This window comes from Phyllopteryx taeniolatus, chromosome 22 (genome assembly GCF_024500385.1).
Source record: "Phyllopteryx taeniolatus isolate TA_2022b chromosome 22, UOR_Ptae_1.2, whole genome shotgun sequence".
Taxonomy (NCBI): Eukaryota; Metazoa; Chordata; class Actinopteri; order Syngnathiformes; family Syngnathidae; genus Phyllopteryx; species Phyllopteryx taeniolatus.
In genome coordinates, this window is record NC_084523.1 from 9,853,133 (window position 1) to 9,871,331 (window position 18,199).

The 18,199-nt window shown below is 46.3% G+C and overlaps 4 protein-coding genes across 7 annotated transcripts in view; 2 read left to right on the forward strand and 2 right to left on the reverse strand.

Moving 5' to 3' along the window:
- Nucleotides 1-151: 151 nt before the first annotated feature.
- Nucleotides 152-4,054, reverse strand: cwf19l1 (CWF19 like cell cycle control factor 1). Its single transcript, XM_061761343.1, has 15 exons — nt 3,902-4,054; nt 3,677-3,773; nt 3,517-3,601; nt 3,353-3,437; nt 3,193-3,294; nt 2,897-3,111; nt 2,646-2,761; nt 2,491-2,575; nt 2,100-2,252; nt 1,917-2,034; nt 1,754-1,833; nt 1,480-1,689; nt 761-880; nt 597-694; nt 152-522 (listed from the first exon to the last, which is right to left on the reverse strand). The coding sequence occupies exons 2-15, from the start codon at nt 3,697-3,699 to the stop codon at nt 378-380; spliced, it is 1,635 nt and encodes a 544-aa protein (XP_061617327.1). The 5' UTR covers nt 3,700-3,773; nt 3,902-4,054; the 3' UTR covers nt 152-377.
- A 50-nt stretch (nt 4,055-4,104) lies between these two features.
- On the forward strand, nt 4,105-12,612 carry dmtf1 (cyclin D binding myb-like transcription factor 1). Of its 3 annotated transcripts, none has more exons than XM_061761338.1 (16): nt 4,105-4,240; nt 5,779-6,046; nt 6,246-6,334; nt 6,400-6,514; nt 7,040-7,116; nt 7,219-7,376; nt 7,464-7,496; nt 7,917-8,026; nt 8,819-9,047; nt 9,127-9,278; nt 9,898-10,062; nt 10,137-10,213; nt 10,833-10,991; nt 11,185-11,355; nt 12,200-12,296; nt 12,371-12,612. In XM_061761338.1, exons 2-16 carry the CDS (start codon nt 5,791-5,793, stop codon nt 12,403-12,405), a joined length of 1,923 nt encoding a protein of 640 aa, XP_061617322.1. In that variant the 5' UTR covers nt 4,105-4,240; nt 5,779-5,790; the 3' UTR covers nt 12,406-12,612. The 3 variants fall into 3 exon arrangements, with proteins under 3 accessions (XP_061617322.1, XP_061617323.1, XP_061617320.1); XM_061761339.1 differs by having other exon boundaries at nt 4,107-4,240; nt 5,784-6,046; XM_061761336.1 differs by lacking the exon at nt 4,105-4,240 and having other exon boundaries at nt 5,784-6,046; nt 12,203-12,296.
- Nucleotides 12,555-15,685, reverse strand: tmem243b (transmembrane protein 243, mitochondrial b). The gene is made up of 4 exons (XM_061761376.1): nt 15,545-15,685; nt 15,197-15,247; nt 14,189-14,293; nt 12,555-14,120 (listed from the first exon to the last, which is right to left on the reverse strand). Exons 1-4 carry the CDS (start codon nt 15,620-15,622, stop codon nt 14,001-14,003), a joined length of 354 nt encoding a protein of 117 aa, XP_061617360.1. The 5' UTR covers nt 15,623-15,685; the 3' UTR covers nt 12,555-14,000.
- Nucleotides 14,169-18,199, forward strand: part of LOC133471610 (filamin-C-like) — a 30,893-nt gene continuing 26,862 nt past the window's right edge. The window contains exon 1 of one of the 2 annotated variants that reach the window (XM_061761280.1): nt 14,169-14,300. The gene's annotated coding sequence lies outside the window, so the exon portion shown is untranslated. Of the gene's footprint in view, nt 14,301-15,761; nt 16,473-18,199 lie in introns of those variants that run through there. The other variant, XM_061761283.1, reaches the window with a different exon arrangement.

An 18,199-nucleotide genomic window follows, 5' to 3' on the forward strand; every position in this document is an offset into this window, starting at 1 on the left:
CGGCCACGTTGGACGAGTGAGCGCGTGGCGCCCAAGTCGGCGAGCGTTCGAGTCCCACTTTTCACTTCTGTGTTGCGCCGGGCACAAAAAAAGTTTTCAATTTGCTCGGCACGTCTTCGGACGGAGTGTTTATGTACGAAACACGCTAACATTTAGCTTGTTTGAATTTTATTGCAACTAATGTTTTATGTTGTTTACTTTGTGTTGAACTTTTTATGCCAAATAAATGAATTAAAAAAAAACTTCAATCGTGATGACGTTCAGCAGCCCGGTGGACGAGCGGCCCCGTGATTGGCTGGCAAAACAAAACGTGTCGTGAAAATCGGAGTTGATTTACACTTGAAAAACAACAATCGAACGTAAAAAAACAAATGTAGTTATTCGTCCCAGGCGAAGTCGTACGGCCGGAAGGCGTCTCTCAGCCGCGCGCACGCCGCCTCCTCCTCCGCTCGGCTTTGTCTGCACTCCTTCCAGTCGGCTCGGGTCGGAATGTTAAGAACCGCCTCGCTGGCCAGAACCTCCCTGCGAACCCAAAAAAAAAAAAAAAAACCCTCAAGCGGACGTCGTGCGGAAAGTTGGCCGAAGGTGGCGCTCACCTCCCGAACTGCAGCGGGAAATTCCTCTGGATGCGGTAGAAGAGTTTGTCGCCCGAGTCCAGCTCCACGTAGAAGTAGGGCACGCCGGGCGGCGCGATCTACGAGGCACACCGGCGGGCGAGGATCAGAGCGAGCCGCTGCCGAAATGGTGCGCCGCGGGTTACCTGCTTGAGATCGCTGTGCTGCGGAATCTCCACCAGCTCCATCTGCTGCTCCTGAGCCTGCGCCACGAAGGCCTCCTTCAGGCCGGCGCCGGCGCAGCGGTCCGGCGGCACCGGGACCACCTGACAACAAGAAAAGCACGTGAAGCTTTTCAAAACGTTTTGTATTTCGCTGTAGACTGTCCGTCTGACATCCAGGTCAGTTGTTTTGTTTAATCCAAAAGGCTTCCGTTTCACGCGGAATCCAGTGGACCCCCCCCCCCCATACTCACAGTTGGGAACCTGTAGATTCAGACAGATTTTTGGGGGGAAGGGGTGGCTTCCCAATTTTTGTGGAAGACTTATTGGTGATTGGCTGATTGTTATTGTGGTTTTGTAATGGCTGAGGCTTTTTGTTGGATGCTTGGTGGTTAAGTATTGAGGTTGTCGTTCGTTGCGGGTTGGTTATTTTGGTCGTCGTCGTCGGTTGCTGTTGCCAGGCGTGGCTGGTGAATGAGCATCGCTCTCCCAAAGATTCTCCTTCCATGAGAAAAGTGGCCCCCTTAAGCTCCGCCCCCAGGCGGGTGACTGACGATCGTAATGTGAAAAAAACCAAAAAAAAAAAAAAAAACAGCCATGCACCGGCCACGGCTGGCACCAACAACCACCGCCCCCGAAGACGTAAAAAGGGCCGCTTGACTTGAAGCCTTTTGGATGAAAGTTGACCGGAGCTGGCAAGGAACCTGAAGCTGCAGGTGCTGGCTCCTGTAGTTCCTCTCAAAGAGCACGCAGCGCTCCCCGCGGCTCTTGTAGAAGCTCCTCAGGGCCGCCTTGTACTCGTCCATCTCCCGCAGAACCTCGGAGGCCAGCTCCACCGTGGACCGGTAGTGTCCGATGGGCAGGATGAGGACGTGTCCCGCGTTCAGGCCGCCTTTGGCCAGCGCCAGGTAGCACTGAGGCGCAAGGTCACGTGAAGAACGCGGACTGCCGCGAGGTGCCGGATTACGCCGTACTCACGTGTGTCCCGATGCTGACCACCAGATGCTTCTCCACCTGAGGGCTCGCCAGGCAGAACCAGCACTCCCCGGGGGGAAGCGCTACACAAGAATTATTTTTTTTTTTGCCAACATCAGACCCGGATGCTCACCATTTTGCCGTCAATTTATCTGATGTGACTTACGACGCTCACGAGGTCGCTTGCGTGCCGACCGGTCTCCCTCCGGCGGTCTCTTCCGGCCGCGCCCGCCGCCGCGTCCGTCCCCCCCGCTGAGGTCGAAGAAGAACTGAGGGCTCGGCTCCTGAGCGGAGGACAAGCGGGAAGAAGTCAGGGCGACGTGGTGACATAACCGGACGGCGCTCGCACCTCCTCCTCCACGCCGGCGCCCGAGCCGCTCTTCAGAGACTCCTCGTCTTTGGCGAGCCGCCTGTAGGGGTTCTCCGTCACGTCCTGCGGCTGTTTAATCAGCTCCGACGGCTCCATCGTCTTCATGGGAATGATGTTGAAGGCGTACAGGTACTGCGCGCACAAACACGTTGACACACGTGAAGCCGGCCCGCCAAACGTTTACGTTATCGAGAGCTGTGTAATATTTATTCCATTAATGTAGGGTTTTTCCCCCGCTAAAATTGGTTAATTCATTTTGTATTAAATGAATGGTAATTTGTTTTTAATTATTATTTTTTTTAAAAATATGATTCAGGATGAATGCAATCAATAAAATAGATCATTTATCATGATCTCGACATCCTTTCACCTTCTTCTTGGCGGGATTGTTGACGGTTGCCAAGGCAATGAAGCGAGTGACATGCTGAGCGGTTTCCTGGAGAACCACGTGATTCCTGGGGGGGGGGGGGGAGAAGTAGGACATCACCAGAAGAGCCATCACAATTTCGGTCTTATTGAGCTCACCTGTAAGGTAACCTTTCGTAGTGAGCGCCCTCCAGCGCGGCAAAGTGGTATCTGGGCTTCAGTTTGTCTGCCAGCTTGGCCACGGCGCCGCTTCCACAACACTTTGTATTGACTTCCTGCAACGAGCGAAACAAACAAACAAACACTGGTTTCGATTGAGTTTGTTTTGGGCCAGGCTCCAGCTTACCCGCCACCCTAACAAGGGAATGCAATATACAAAATGGACGGCCCGATGTCATTTTAACGGTTACCGGGTTGTTTGCGTAGCGCCACACCCCCCTCGGCCACTGCGACGTCAGCAGGACGTCGACGCCTCGGAACTTGCTGCTGCCGGTCAGCGGGTCCAGCAGGGCTGTCAGATCTTTGGGGCCGAAGCAGTGGGCGGGCGCCGGCTCCTGCGGGGCCTCGCGCCCGCTGACGTAGGCGATCTGGAGGCCCGACGCCGCCGTGAACACGCCGCGGCGACCTGGAGCACAGGCCCACCACCGCGTATTGGCAAACGTCCAGACCTAACCCCGAGCCTGGCGAGAGGGCCAACGTTTCTCACCCAAGTATGTGATGTTGTCAGCCAGTTCGCAGCCATCCGCGCTGGGGAATTTCTTTGCCGTTTCCTGACTTCCTGCGCCCAGGATGTACGTGTGGATGGGGGCTGAGGAAGCACAACAGTTGACATTAAATGCATTCGCTAAATGTCTAAACAAATGTACCTTTCTTTGCTCCTCTTTTGTACTGCTGCCACTCTTCCTCGGCTTCCGGTGTCGATGCAAAGAATTCTCCAACACACAGAAGAAGCTGCAGAAGAACCAAGAGCACACTTTCAACAGCTCTGAGACTGAGTGGCGCTTCGATAAAAGTATTGCAGCTCGCTCACGTCAAACTGTCCCGTCTTCTTCTGGATGCTGTGCACTCTGTTGAAGAGCGCTCCAAGCTTGCCTTCAACGTCCCCACACACCAAGCTACAAAACCGCAACTTTTACTCGAGGCATGAATTACATCGCAGGTTAAGTAAAAGGTTCGGTGGCGTTACTTACACTCTCGCCGGTTTTTCTTCCATTTCTTACTCCGATGGAAGATCACTCCACCATTAGATTTCTCAAACTTGAAGGTTCCGTACGTCTTTCGTTTCCGCTGCAAACAACAACGGAACATTCGATTTAAAAACACGCACACAACGAACGTGTTAATAAATCATGCATTCTAATTGAAATATAGGATATAAAATATCTAATATAAATATATAACTAATTCACACGTACTGCTCTTTGTATTGCATAAATGTGAGCCAAATTCTTGTTTGCAGCGGAAGATATTATCAGGCGGACAAGATGGTTGCCACGTTTGCGTTTTACGCAAATTACATTTTAATCGGCTTTTTAAAGATTTTTTTTTTCAACGTACATTGAATCTTTTCAAGTAAGAGTTGATACATGTAGTGTTATGTTAATTTAATTCGCATTGGTAGTGAGCTAAGACTCGCTATATATTGACGGGTATCTTCGATATCTGGCAACCCGCTGGCCCACATTTGGACGTCGTGCATCCTGGCACTTGCCTTCATCCTGGCAACTAGCAAGTTCCCGGACCCAAAACAGGAAGTAAGTACTTCATTCAACAGTAAAAAAAAAAAAAAAAAGAAAAAAAAAAAAAAAAAAAAGAAAAGACTTTCTGTCGCACGCCACCAGAACGTCCACCGGCTCGAATATTAATCGTTCGGTTCACGCGAGACGCCATCAGCTGCTCCGTGGGCACTAAAATGGCGGCGTAGCGTTTTCGTTTGAGCGGAGCGGGGCTAGCTCACTGGATGCTAACGATTAGCATCATAAATGTTTGTTTTGCGTTTAAATGACTGAAGAAAGCAGCTACAAAACTGTTGCCGTGTGTGCGTCGGTGTCGGTGCATTTGTGGAAAGGTCTCGACGTAGCTTTGTGTCATGCAAAACACAAAAGACAACGTCAAGTAAAACCTATGCATACATGGACTCCATAAAGTGATCAATGAAAATCGCTTTCTACTTTGTGGCGAAAACTGCTGTAAAAATAACGACTTACATGTGTTCTACCGAGTTGGCCTTTGAATGGAGTCTGTTTCAGGCCTAAACAACAGAGGGCGCCAGTGGGCAGCTTGAACATTCTGGCTGGCTGAAAAACCGCTATATAGAAAAACCATATACAAACATGTTTTTTTTCCCGTTTTACCCCTCCTACACACTTTAAATACATTTAAACTCCTTCAAATAGACTTAAACTTGTTGAAACATACTTTTGAAAGTATTCCATAGAATGTCACGAAATGGATCATTGTATAACAGTGTTAATGTTCAATTGTTTACATACACTGTTTTATTTCATGCAAACATTTGTATAGCTTTTTTTACTTTATTAATTTGTGCCATACACCAAACAAGATGCCCAGGCCTCACAGACTTACAAGGCACCAAAATACAAGACAAATAAGAGCAATTAAGACAGGAACAAATCAAATTTTGAATAGAATGTTGCTTATCGGCGGCACGGTGGCCGACTGGTTAGAGCGTCAGCCTCACAGTTCTGAGGACCCGGGTTCAATCCCCGGCCCCGCCTGTGTGGAGTTTGCATGTTCTCCCCGTGCCTGCGTGGGTTTTCTCCGGGCACTCCGGTTTCCTCCCACATCCCAAAAACATGCATGAATTGGAGACTCTAAATTGCCCGTAGGCATGACTGTGAGTGTGAATGGTTGTTTGTTCCTATGTGCCCTGCGATTGGCTGGCAACCAGTTCAGGGTGTACCCCGCCTCCTGCCCGATGACAGCTGGGATAGGCTCCAGCACGCCCGCGACCCTAGTGAGGAGAAGCGGCTCAGAAAATGGATGGATGGATGTTGCTTATCGGCTAATAGACCTTCCAGTCCTTATTAAACATCAACTTAAGTCAAACATAACGCGTCCTCTTCCACAGTTGAAAGCATGCAAGATGAAAAGCTTTTTGTGTAAAGAACAATTTGGGTCTTTCTTCTTCTGACATAGAAAATATGACATCTTACATTGTGATGCATAGAAACAATATGTATATTTTACTCTTTCAAACAAATTGTATTAACAATGTACCCATTATTTAACAATAATCTCTGTCCTGCATGTGTGTTGACATTACTTGTAGCGCAGGCGTGCGATGAGCGCGGCGGCAGAAGAGCAGGACGGCTCCGCGCCGGAGACGCTCAAGTCGCTCACACTGACGCAGGACAGCGACGCCAGCGTCGTACTGCGTTGCCCCGCCGGCGCTGCGCCGCCGCCCTCGCCCTCACATGCACGACAGCACGGCGCTCACGTGCGCATGCGTGCAGATGAAGAGGGCGAGCCGCCGACCAAGAAAGCGCGCGCCTCGCCGGAAGGTTCCGACGCGTCCTTTTCTCTCATCGCGATGCCGGGTGAGTGAGATGCTGCGCGGACGTCAGACACGATGACGGCTGGCGACAACATGTCTGGACACGATGCGAGTAGATCTACAGTGAATAGGCAAAAGCAGAAGATTCATCCACGTGTTGTAAACTTTGGATTTATGGTCAACTCATTTTCACATTTACCTGTAAAGAAAATAAGTGACACCAAGCCGTTGTCTCCCCTCAGCGGCCCAGACCCGCAAGAGTTTCGAGGTTACCATGACGACAACGGCGCCGGACGACACCGCGGCTCAGGAGGGCGTGGCGCAGATTCAGGTCGGGTCGTTAACATCCTGCGATTTCCGCACCCGACTCACAGTTGCGCGCTGGCGTGCCTGCAGGTCCTGTGCGACGACAGCGGCGCCGCTCTGTCGCCCGACGACAAGGCGGAAGTGTCGGCCGTCAGTCAGGCCTGGTTCACCACCAAAGAAGACAAAGACACGCTCGCCAACAAAGGTAACGACGCCATTCGGAGGGCGAGCGGGACGTGTCGGCCGGCGGTTGGTAAACCTTTTGGATCCAGCCATCCAGTCACAGATGCAACGTTTTTGTTTTTGTTAATCTGTCCTCCATTATTTGCTGTTTTTGCGCTCCATCTTGTGGCATCTTGGTGTCAAGGAACTACGTCGAAGGGAGTTGAGGAGCTTCATTTCATTTCATTTTAGTGCTTGGTCCCTATTCCCTGCAAATAAGGCCATGTCATCCCCAAAAAGATTTGTAATAGCCTGTCGATGCCAAAAGACAGCATCAAAGCACTACGTTTGTCTCAATGAAGCTCCTCAATTCACTTGAGCAGAGTTCCTTGGCACCAAGATGCCACAAGATGTGGTGCCAAAGCAATACTTATATTTAAGGATACATCACACTCGACTACATCAAGTCAAAACTGATTTTGCGGACCCCTGGCGGTTCCGGGGACCCCAGTTTGAGAAGCGGTGTAGGCAATGAGTTGGACGAGCGTTTTTCTTTCCTTCCTGTCAGGTCACAAGTGGAAACAAGGAATGTGGTCCAAAGAGGAGGTCGACATTCTCATGAGCAACATCCAACAATACGTCAAGGTCGCTCGACGGGATTTCATCATTTGATCGACGGCAGCCAAGACACCAACGTTCACTCGTTTGTGTGTGTGTGCGTGCATGCGCTCGCGGGTGTGCGTGCAGGGTCGCGGCATCGAGGACCCGGCCGAAATTATCTTCGAGATGTCCAAAGAGGAGCGCAAAGACTTTTACCGCTCGGTGGCGTTGGGTCTCAACAGGCCGCTCTTCGCCGTCTACAGACGAGTCCTGCGCATGTACGACAACCGCAACCACGTCGGCAAGTGAGTGAGGAAGACCACTGTGACGTCGTGATGAAGGTGCGCACTGATATCTGGTGCGTGTGTGTGTGTGTGTGTGTGTGTGGTCAGGTACACCCCAGGAGAGATTGAGAAGTTGAAAGGGTAAGTAGCTCTCTTCTGTCGTCATCTTCCTCCATTCAAGTTTGATTTTACAGGATGAAAATTAAAATGTTACAAAATCAACGAATACAATGAGTTGAAATAAAAAAATAATTCACTTGTTAAAATAGGACTTTCCTCCCTCGTCAGTTTTGACCTTAATATTGTTTCTCAACTTTATTTTCATAAAAAAAAAAAAATCTTGATAAAAATGACTTTATTGTCATATCATTTCAACTTTTTTTCCTTAAAAAAATATTCATTTGTTATCATAACATTAGATTTTTTTTTTCTTCTGCAAATATTTAATTCCAAGGGCATGTAGGTGTTTTTTTGTTAAATTGGCGTGAGAATTATGAGCAGCTCCTCGCGATAATTTCGAGAAGCCTGACCTGACCTGTCGCTGACCCGCGAAATGTTCAGGCTGAGGGATCGCCACGGCAACGACTGGGCGACCATCGGCGCGGCGCTGGGCCGCAGCGCCTCGTCCGTCAAGGACCGCTGTCGGCTGATGAAGGACACGTGCAACACGGGTACGAAGCCACAAGCTCACTGAATCGGCTTATCGGTCCACATATTCAGCGCACTAGTAGAACATCAAGGGAGCACTAGCAGAACGGCTATGTCTTACCAAGTAACATTTTTTCCACTACTCTACGACATTGCTGTGCACTAGTAGAACAACTACATCTTACTGGTGAGGCAAAACTGCGCTATTTGACCACTGCATGCTACTAGTACAGTGAAGCTCGTTATTTGCTGGAGAATCGTTGAGAGTTTTGAAAATACGCAAGTAACTAAAAAAAATAAAACAATTATAATTGCCAGGAATGCCACAAAATGGTGGAAAAGCGTTGCTTTTGTCAAAATGAAACTCCTAAACTCACCTCGATAGTTCCTTGGCAATAAGATAGCGGAAAAGGACTACTTTTGTCTAAATGAAGCTCCTCAACTGACTTTCTAGTTCCTTGTCACCAAGATGGCGCTTTGACCTTAGCACAAAAATATGCAAGGTTTCACTGTACTAGTGACATTATAAAATTTGACTACTTAACATCTGGCACTTCACTAGTAGCACACACATGTACTGCCCAGTCTTGGCTCACCAGTAACATGCAGTTGCTGTTCACGTGCACAGTCATCCTTCTACTAGTTCTACTAGCAGTAATGTCATACAGGAGTAAAAGGCAGTTGTGTGTGTGGGGGGGGGGACCTTACTCGTAAGACAGGGGTTTTACTAGTGAGCTGAATTGTCTACTACTGCTGTGTACTAGTACACAGAGCTGAAGCTGATGCGGAATAAATGCCGGAAGGGTTTTGCGCAGGCAAGTGGAGCGAGGAGGAGGAGCGTCTTCTGGCCGAGGCGGTGTACGAGATGGCGGGCGTGTCTCCGGGCTCGGCGGTGACGGGGGGCGTGTCCTGGGCCTCGGTGGCCAATCGGGTGGCCACGCGCTCGGAGAAGCAGTGCCGCTCCAAGTGGCTCAACTACCTCAACTGGAAGCACAGCGGCGGCACCGAATGGACCAAGGACGACGACCTCCACCTCACCCGCAGGTCAACGAGATGAAGTATCAAAAAAAATCGAGGCGCGGTTACGCTTGTTGTTCTTTGCCAAGATATTTCTCGTTCCCAGGATTTTGGAGCTGGACGTGAAAGAAGAGAACGAAATCAAGTGGGAAGATCTGGCGGGCGGCTGGAGCAGCGTGCGCTCGCCTCAGTGGCTGCGCTCCAAGTGGTGGAGCATCAAGAGACAAGTGGCCAATCACAAGGGGATCCCGTTCCCGGGTGAGCAAGTCAATTGTTCGTCCAGAGCCGCGTTCCCAACCCTCACTGAGCCAAGACACGCCCCTAAAATGTTTACAATCTGTAAATATTCCCCAAAACTTGATCCTAAAAGACTCAAAAGGCTTATTTTAAAACATTACCCAAGCACTAACATCGAGCAAAAGTGATTTGTACGTCAAAGATGCTTGTAGGGTTGTGTATTGTTAAAGTAATGCACAATTCAATTTAGATTATTTTGCATGCGATTCAATTCAAATTTGCAAATCACATACCTAGCGCCCCCAACTGGCTAAGAGGTGTATTGTATTGAATGGCAATTGAGGGGGACTATCGCAATGCATTAATAATCGATATTTTTACCCACCTCTAATTACTAGCCGTTGCTTGGTTGATTATTTTTCTTTATTTTTTAGCTTTGGTCTTGCCAGCCAAAATTTTATTGACGAGATCTTCAGATACGCCACCGCTTGAGTGAAGTGGGGCGGGGGGGGGGGGGGGGGGGGCGCAACAGTCGCCAATGCACACAAATACATTTTTAAATAAACATTTATTGGGCTTTTTAATGAACTATATAGAAAAGTACTTGCATGCCGACGTGTGCGCGTCTGTGTGTTTCCAGTGCTGCTCAAGGCGCTCCACGAGGTGATGATGTCATCCTCGCAGTCGGCGGGCGGATCGTGCAGCCCGTCCTCCGTCTCCTCGCTGCAGATCCGCGTGGGCCGATTGGAGGAAAGCGGTGGCGGCTCGGCGGCGCTGCAGATCCCGCTGCAGATCGCGCACCTGGGTGAGATTCGGCGCATCGTTTGGGGCCAGTTGTTTGAACTCTGACCTTTGAGTCGCTTGCGTCGTGATCTTCAGACTCTTCGGCGGCCGGCGGCGAGGTTGACACAATCACGCTGAACGCCGGCGCGCTACAGGCCTTTGAGATTATTCCGGTAAGTGAAGCTGAACGCTGGCAATATGTTCCAATATGGATTTTTGGAGGCCGATTGTGATATTTTGCAGAATGAAATTCCAATAACCGATTAATAATAAAAAAAAAATAATTATGAACGTAATAACTTATTTTTGCTGCGATTGGCTGGCGACCGGTTCCTGGTGTACCCCGCCTCCCGCCCGAAGGTACCTGGGATAGGCTCCAGAGGACCACTGCCCTAGTGAGGATAAGTGGTAAAGAAAATGGATGGTCCCCTAATGCTAACAACCATAAAGATGAATTACAGGCAGAACATTTGACTGTTTTACAGTGCTTTGTCCTTTAGTATTAACTTGATAAAAGAGAAAATTTGTTTTTGTTTATTTGAACGTCATTATCTTTTGTTTTATAATGTAATGTGTGAATATATATATATATATATATATATGTGTGTATATATTAACTACAAAAATCTGCGTAATATTTGAAAAGAGATCATATCAACCGATGAAATAAACCGATGAATCTGTCGGGCCCTAAAGTTCACTTCAATCCGGTGTGCAGCTCGCCTAACTGATGATGATGATGATGATGATGATGATGATCGACGGATGATGCTATTTTGTTTTTGCCGTCAGTCATTTCAGCTGCAGCCCACCAGCACGCCGGGCACGTACTTGCTTCAGACCACGTCCAGCCAGGGTCTGCCCCTCAGCCTGGCCAGTAACAACACAGTTACCTTGACGACGAGCTCCTCCTCCGCATCCCACGAGCACATCATCTTTCACAGCCTGGCGGTGCGTCCAAACTGCTTCCAGCGTTTTCGCTTGTTTTAAGACTGAAACATTAAAGGGTCAAATTAAGTTTAGCTGTAAAGGTTATAGTGCATTTCAGGTTCATCCTGACATTTCACCCAAAAACCAAATACCCAAAACATTTTGTCAGTAGTGTACATACAGTATATATTCTTTAATGTAAACAATTTTGTAGACGGACAGCCTGTGCGCCAGCGATGGCGTCATCATCCAGACGGTGGCGTCAGAGTCGCTGATCGTGGAGACAGAGGGACGGCGGCAGGAGGAACGTCTCGACACTTCGGGTCTTCTGGAACATTCGGAAAAAGACAGTGAGGAGCCAACGACGGACGGCTTCACTGACAAGGTGCCCGCAGTGTTCAAAACGTTATTGAGATGTTGACTCAAGACATTTGAGACGTGAGCTCAGTCAGTGATTCCCAAACACTCTCTCATTGTTCTCATGAATTACTATTTATTAGAAATAATGTTAATGTAATAATTAAATGTCCTACCTCTAAATGACACAAGGTCCAATGAACCTCTTTATCCACCTGATGCCATTCAGAGATCATTCTTTGAGTAGCTGTAGTTTTTGTCCATTTTTTTTTGGGGTGGTGCGCCATCCTAAATTACGAGAGCACTGCAAATGTTTCTGAAATCACCAGCTTTACAAAAGACTGTCATTCCTATCCAGTGTTTCTTGAATTCAAACACAGACCATTTTCTACTGCATAAGTTACTGAGGAGGCCCTGAAGCAAATCTTTTTAAAGTGTTTCAAAAAAAATTAATAATAATAAACATTGCTGTGGTTGTAACTATCCTCTTGCAGTAGGACCAACTGGATGGCAAAAACAGTGCTACTAGTACATCAAAAGTAATGAACAACTATTGACCATGCAATGAAAAGGGAAAGGATTCAATTCTTGAATTATGAAGTTGATTCAAACTTTTGCATTATTTGATGTCTGAGAACACTGGACCTTTTGGTATTGAGCTTTTTAAAAAATATATTTTCTGCAAATAAATGCTCAACATTATTTGTATTTGGGAGTTACGTTCTCACTCGTTTAGTAGAAGAAAACAATGTTGCTTTTACTAAATCTGAGAAACTGATAATTTTTCATTTTTTCCAGTGCTGTTTGTGTTTATGGGCTCAATAAATATTAGGAAAATCAGATTCTTCCTAATCTAAGATTTTGTTGATTAGCAGCTTACTTCGCCCGCAGCCGAGGTGCATTCTGGGATAGCCGCTGGCGGCGCCGTCCTGATCGTGTCCCCTCCCAATGTGGGCGGCACGCTGACAGGTGACGCCCGCGACGCGACACGCGATCGGCGGGTCCAGGTCTTGCCACTTGACGCTTCTGTCTTTTGTCCTCAGATCCCATCTTGGAGAACCAGGATGGGTGCGACTAGGACCAGGAGCTTGGGAAGTCAGGCTTGTTTTTTTTTTTTTTTTTTTTTTTTAAATATATGAAGACTTTTTACAAGTGCCAATTTTTCAAAATGACGACAACATTTCTGGGCTTGTGATGGGATGAAGAAGAAATGGTGACTCGGTTGAGTTCAGGTTTCAGGTTATTTATTTCGTCAAATATTAAATAAAAACAAAACGAAAACATGGCTTTGACAATCCTAAAGTCGTCGTGAGCTTTTACTCTTCGGGCTCATTTTCTCGTGTGGGAACAGAGAAAACGCTAAAAGTGTCAAATGTAAAAAATAAAACTCCTTTGTGGTGTTTTGGTTGGAGCACATAAGCGCAAGAAGTGTTTAGTCATAGTTGGAAGTGCTGAGGTACGCGTGTTTTCTCCATTCTTCTCGACAACCTATCACAAGGCTCTGTGTACCTTTTGACGAGAGCTTGCGATTAGTAGTGCGAACACGTCGCCCTGCTAAGCTACCTGGAATGTGCGGAAAGAGTTTACATTTGGCATAGAAGAAAATAAAGTCGCATAATTATGTTCGCCTTGGGCTCTGTGCCACGGAAAACCGTTTCAGCATTTTTCTTATCCTTGATATCCAGCTTCATCTATGTACTAGTATGTTCTTTGTCCTCACTAGTAAGACAATGCAGCGCACTAGTAGACCGATTGTCTTGTAGTTTTGTACTGTATGGCATTTCTGTAGACTACAATAGTAGGACAGCCTTTGGCATACTAGTAGGACAACTACATGCTATTAGTGAGGCAAAACTATGGACTGGTGGACATCTGCGCACTACTAGTACAAGTAAGAAAACGCTAGGTGTTAACTCATTGAATTTTATGTCAGTAGTGGTACAGTAGTTTTCCTGCTCTTGAGGACAAAGAGCCTACTAGTGAAGCTGGAAATCAGCATCATGAAAAGCCTCACTAGTAAGACAAATCTAGCGCACTAGTAGAACAACTGTCTTCCATATAACATGCTTTCCACTACCCTAGGACATTTCTGTACACTTGTAAGACAACTTTGGCATAATAGTAGAACTACATGTTGATTGTGAGGCAAAACTACTAGTAGACATTTTAGTGCTACTAGTAGAGTGCAGGTGGGTACTAGTGTGTAACATGACTAGTGTTTCTGTTGCAGCACTTTAGTTTACTCGTAATGTTTAAATGCATATTAGCAGGTCAAAAGTGTCACTAGTAGTGGATTTTTCTCTCTTTCTTCTTTTTTGTAAGACTGTCGTTCTACTATGGTGCTAAAATGTCTTACTAGTGAGGACAACGAGTGAACTAGTACCTAAGATGGCTATCAAGAATATGGGTTAAATGCTGAACCGCTTTCCATACTGTGTCCCCTCCTACAATTGTGGCTGCCGTCGCCATGGTAACGACAAGCCCAAAAAGCCACAGAGTGAAAGGGCTGGCTTCATTGTGTCGTTTGTGAGGCTCATCAGACAAACGACAAACAGCTGCGGGACAGGAGTGCTTTTATGTCTCGCTTTCCCAGTGTGTAAACACGTCCGGTCCGGTCCAACGAGAGGTCCCGTCCGTCCGGCGCGCCTCGCGGTCCCGGCGCACGTCGACGGCTCACCTGACGTCGTGGAAGTAGAGGTTGGCACACAGACACAGCAACACGATGGACGCCAGCTTGTAGTAGATCAGGTTACGGAATTTGGGCTCCAGGTCGCCTTGGCGGTACCAGAAGATCTGAGAGGAAAGGAGCAAATGAACCGTTTTGTTTTCGGAACTGACAAAGAGGGTTTTTGCGTGCGTACCAACAATATGGCGGATCCGCAGGCGAGCAGGATGCAAACGGCGAAGAAAACGTTGAGCGGGCGCGGAGGCAACGAAGGGAACACGAAGGAGCTGATGACGGTCACCTGCAAGGTAAACGCATCAGTCGATCACGTCATCATTCACTGCATCCGGCAAGTCTTCGGGGCGCGTTACGGCCTGAGTTCCAAAAGAAACAAATCCAAACTTATCATAAAGAAGAATGGATTCAATTCATCTTTTTCTTACAGCTGTAAGACCGATGTGGAAAAAGTGAAGTGTTCACGAGGCTTCACCTATACAGATGTTTAGAATTTTGACGATAGTGTATAACAAAGTACAACGTAGCGTTATACAGAGCAGCCCTTCTCAAGCATTTTAACCCAAGTACTACTTAAAAAAAATGCTTAGCTCTCAAAGTACTGCCATTATAGTGAACATTACAATACAGTTGCATTGTAGGCTTAAATGCTAATATGCTTTTATTAAGACATTTTGCACATAAAAGTGTAAAAAAAAAAAAAATGCGCCTAAATAACTGTTCAAAAACAAACCGATACAACTGAAATGTATTGAAAAAATGTGCTCGACTGGATGAAAAAAAAAAAAAAAAGTTCAAGCCCCTCCAGCATGATGCCGTTTGAACATTACCACTGTGCTGAAATGTAGTAACAAAAAAGTACAAAGCAAAACTATGGAAATAAATGTTTAAAGATTCTATTAACATATTTATAGGAGAAAAATATTTTTGGGACCAATTATGTGAAATTGGATCACTTCCCTGACGATCTCGAAATTTAAAATCTTTGTCATATTAAAAAATGCCTTACTATAAATCACTATGTTTAAAAAAAACAACAAAAAACTGTCAAATGTAGTGAGGCCTAATCTTAGGAATACAAAGTGCTGACTCAAGTGTTTTAGGAATAAAAAACAGCTGAGTGGATGTTAAGACAAATAGCTGACACTCACAAAACCACACGCACGCACACACGGCGATGCGCACATACCAGCACAACAAGAGACGTAAATCCTCCCACTGCCAAGTTGATAATGCGATCCTGGGACAAAAAAAAATAACTTGGATCACGTGATGAACATCAAATCATTCAGCATTTCCATGGCAACACATGACTACATGGAGAAAAAGAATATAGGCCTGTGAGTATTTTTTATAGTCTGTCTCCATGTGTTGCTGCACCATTTGTGTTAAAATTTTATAACACCGTGTCATTGATGCTTTTCGCTAGTCCATGTATGGCGTGTTAGCATTAAGCTAACAGGACTTTGCTGAGGCCAAGCTATTCAACATTTCTTCCCATGGAAATTGACTGGAAAGTCAGCGAGCGCCATCCTACCCGTGCCGACGTCTCCCCGAACAGAGGTCTGTTGTCCAGGCCGTTGGTGCCGTACGTCCTACTGCCGAACTCGTCCATGGCTCGCACGTACGCCACTCAGCAGCGCCACCACCTGGACGCACTGGGCCAGTGTCGCATGCTAGCCCCGGCTTCCTAGCGTCCTGCCATGTCGTCGAGGGGCCGATGGGACATTTGGGAGTTTGCAACGACACTTTAGTCTGTGCAAGAAACGCAAAAGTTATGATTTTTGGTCATGTCACAAATGTGTTAGGCTCATATACAGTGGTATTCAGTGATGTATAAAATTTTGCGAGAAAAGTGATTTGAATGCCTGACTTCCTCTTTTTTGTCATGTGTTGATGCGGCGGAAAGAGGAAGTTGAAAGTGCAACAAATCTGGACTGTGAACGTTTAAAAGTGAACACGCACACCGCTTGTCATTGTGAGTCACAAGGCAGGAGGAATGGAATCAAAAGCCTTGGAAAACAAGAGGGCAATTATAAAAACAGCAGCTTAAGGGCCCACAAAGCGCATTCCTCCTTGGACTTGTGATGCTCAAGCTGCTTTAGGAAACCTGGCCGCTAACTTATATTCGCAACTTAAAACAAGCATTCATAGAACAAATTGAAATAAAATACTACACTTGGACAACAATTCATAGGCAAATGCGAGGGCAGTGATTTGTAAGTGCAAATCAATTGTGGACTTGCGCCGTTGGTTTCCAGAGCGATCAGCACATATTTATACGATTATATATGTATATGAATGTGCACACAGCTCTTGTCATTGCCCTGTGATTGGGTGGCGAGCAGTCTATTGTTTGTCTAGAAGTGTCAGTCAAGGCTGTAGCCGGCGTGTGCCATACTACGGACAACACTGACTGGACTCTTGCAGGACCCAATCAGACGCCTGCACACAACAAACGGGGGGTACGTGTGCGTGCTATGACTTGCGCTGATGTATTGACCTTTGACTTGATGCGTTGACAAGTGTCAGTAAACCGGAAGTGGACGCCTTCAACGACGCGAAGCAAACACAACGTTGTCGTCAAGAAACTGTTAGCTGCCCGTGCTAACGTCAGCTTTACGAGGCTATAATTCCGGCGAGCGAGGCTAAGCTAACGACGCTAACAACTCAGTGCGTGTGGTCAAAGGATCATTTTGAGGAGAAATAAACACCAGCATATTGTTGAAAGACGAATGAAAATACTTGCCTTACTTACTGAGCGTCACCACGAATGGAAAGTAAACTTTACACAAACGCAAATCCACACAGAAAGGCTCGATGAGGATTTAAAGGCAGGGACTTCCAGTCCGAGCAGTTAAAGGGGATTGGCCGCGTGAGTGAGCCGACAATACAACCGACCTTTCAAGACAAAAAAAAAAAAAAAAAAAAAAAGGTAACATTGTAAGGAACAAATCATTCCTGACTTCATTGGGGAGAAGAAACTAACACATTATTGCTGGCTCTATGAAAAATAAAATGGCAAAAACAAATGAGCAAAGACTTCTTGACTCTTATTTATAAAAAAAAAAAAAAAAAAAAACGAGTAGATCATTGCAGATTCCATCGAGGAAACCGTCAAAATAAGGAGATAGCAATCCAGACTTCATTGGGAAAACATAAAACAAATCACTCCAGAGTTACTTGGAAAAACATTTAAAAATAAGAACTGTTCCACAATGCGCTTAAAACACACAATTCAACACAACTAAAATAGTAAACTATTCCTGACTCCATTAAAAAATAAAAAATAAAAACTTCACAAATAAATCAGATTCCAATAAAAAAAAAAAAAACATGCGAATCACTGCAGATTTAATTGAACAGTCAAAATAAGTCATAAAAATACGCAAATACGAACAAACCATTTCAGACTCCCATTAAAAACCAAACATCCAAAATAAACATCACCCGCCACTTCTCCATTGTTCACATTCTCATCTGCACATTTTATTTGATATACATTTGCCACTAATGCTGCTGCTCATTTTAATGTACAGTATTTGTTGGATTTTTGTGTGTCTGTTTGCCCATACAGTAAATGGCACATTATCCAAGCAAATGTGTGTCCGGTATTGGGGTTCCTCACCTTTGCTTTCGTGCAGGTTGTCGTCGTCAGTCGGCTTTCTATTTGTGGTCCAGTATTTGTCAAAACGGTGACGGATAAAAGCGGACACTACGAAGACTCTCGGCACGGTGGTGGAGAAGCGTCAGCCGTGGATGGATGTCAGTGAGTCGTCATATGAGCGTCACAAGGGAGGCCAGAAAAACTCCCATTTGGATCAATTAGCGACTATAATCAATCTTGTCACATATGCAAGACAATTTCAGCATTTATTCCACATGTCCTACGAGTTCGCTGAACTGTCCATGTACTCGTCCGCACTTTCTCCTAAGACAATTCAGCACACGAGAAGAACTACATGTAACGAGGAAAAGTTGGCAAGTAGCGAACAGTTTTGGCTCACTCGAAGTTTCGATGTTTCCCAATTCGCCCTAGTCATTTTACTAGTGTGCTGAATTGTCTTACTAGTGAGAACAAAGAGCATCCTCGTCAGGAAAATGGGGTTTGCATACAGGTCAAGAGTTTTGAACGTGAGTCACGTAAATGATGCAAAAAGTGAATAAAACGAGAGCAAGTCAGTAACAGAAG

Coding starts and splice junctions, on each gene's coding strand:
- cwf19l1 (XM_061761343.1), bottom strand. CDS start 3,699: ATGGAAGAAAAACCGGCGAGAGT. Junction 3,295..3,352: donor CAAAAGAGGAGCAAAGAAAG/GTACATTTGTTT, acceptor GTGCTTCCTCAG/CCCCCATCCACACGTACATC. Junction 3,112..3,192: donor TGACAACATCACATACTTGG/GTGAGAAACGTT, acceptor CCTGTGCTCCAG/GTCGCCGCGGCGTGTTCACG.
- dmtf1 (XM_061761338.1), top strand. CDS start 5,791: ATGAGCGCGGCGGCAGAAGAGCAGGACGGCTCCGCGCCGGAGACGCTC. Junction 8,027..8,818: donor GAAGGACACGTGCAACACGG/GTACGAAGCCAC, acceptor GGTTTTGCGCAG/GCAAGTGGAGCGAGGAGGAG. Junction 11,356..12,199: donor CGGACGGCTTCACTGACAAG/GTGCCCGCAGTG, acceptor TTTGTTGATTAG/CAGCTTACTTCGCCCGCAGC.
- tmem243b (XM_061761376.1), bottom strand. CDS start 15,622: ATGGACGAGTTCGGCAGTAGGACGTACGGCACCAACGGCCTGGACAAC. Junction 15,248..15,544: donor TCGGGGAGACGTCGGCACGG/GTAGGATGGCGC, acceptor TTTTTGTCCCAG/GATCGCATTATCAACTTGGC. Junction 14,121..14,188: donor GCGGATCCGCCATATTGTTG/GTACGCACGCAA, acceptor CTTTCCTCTCAG/ATCTTCTGGTACCGCCAAGG.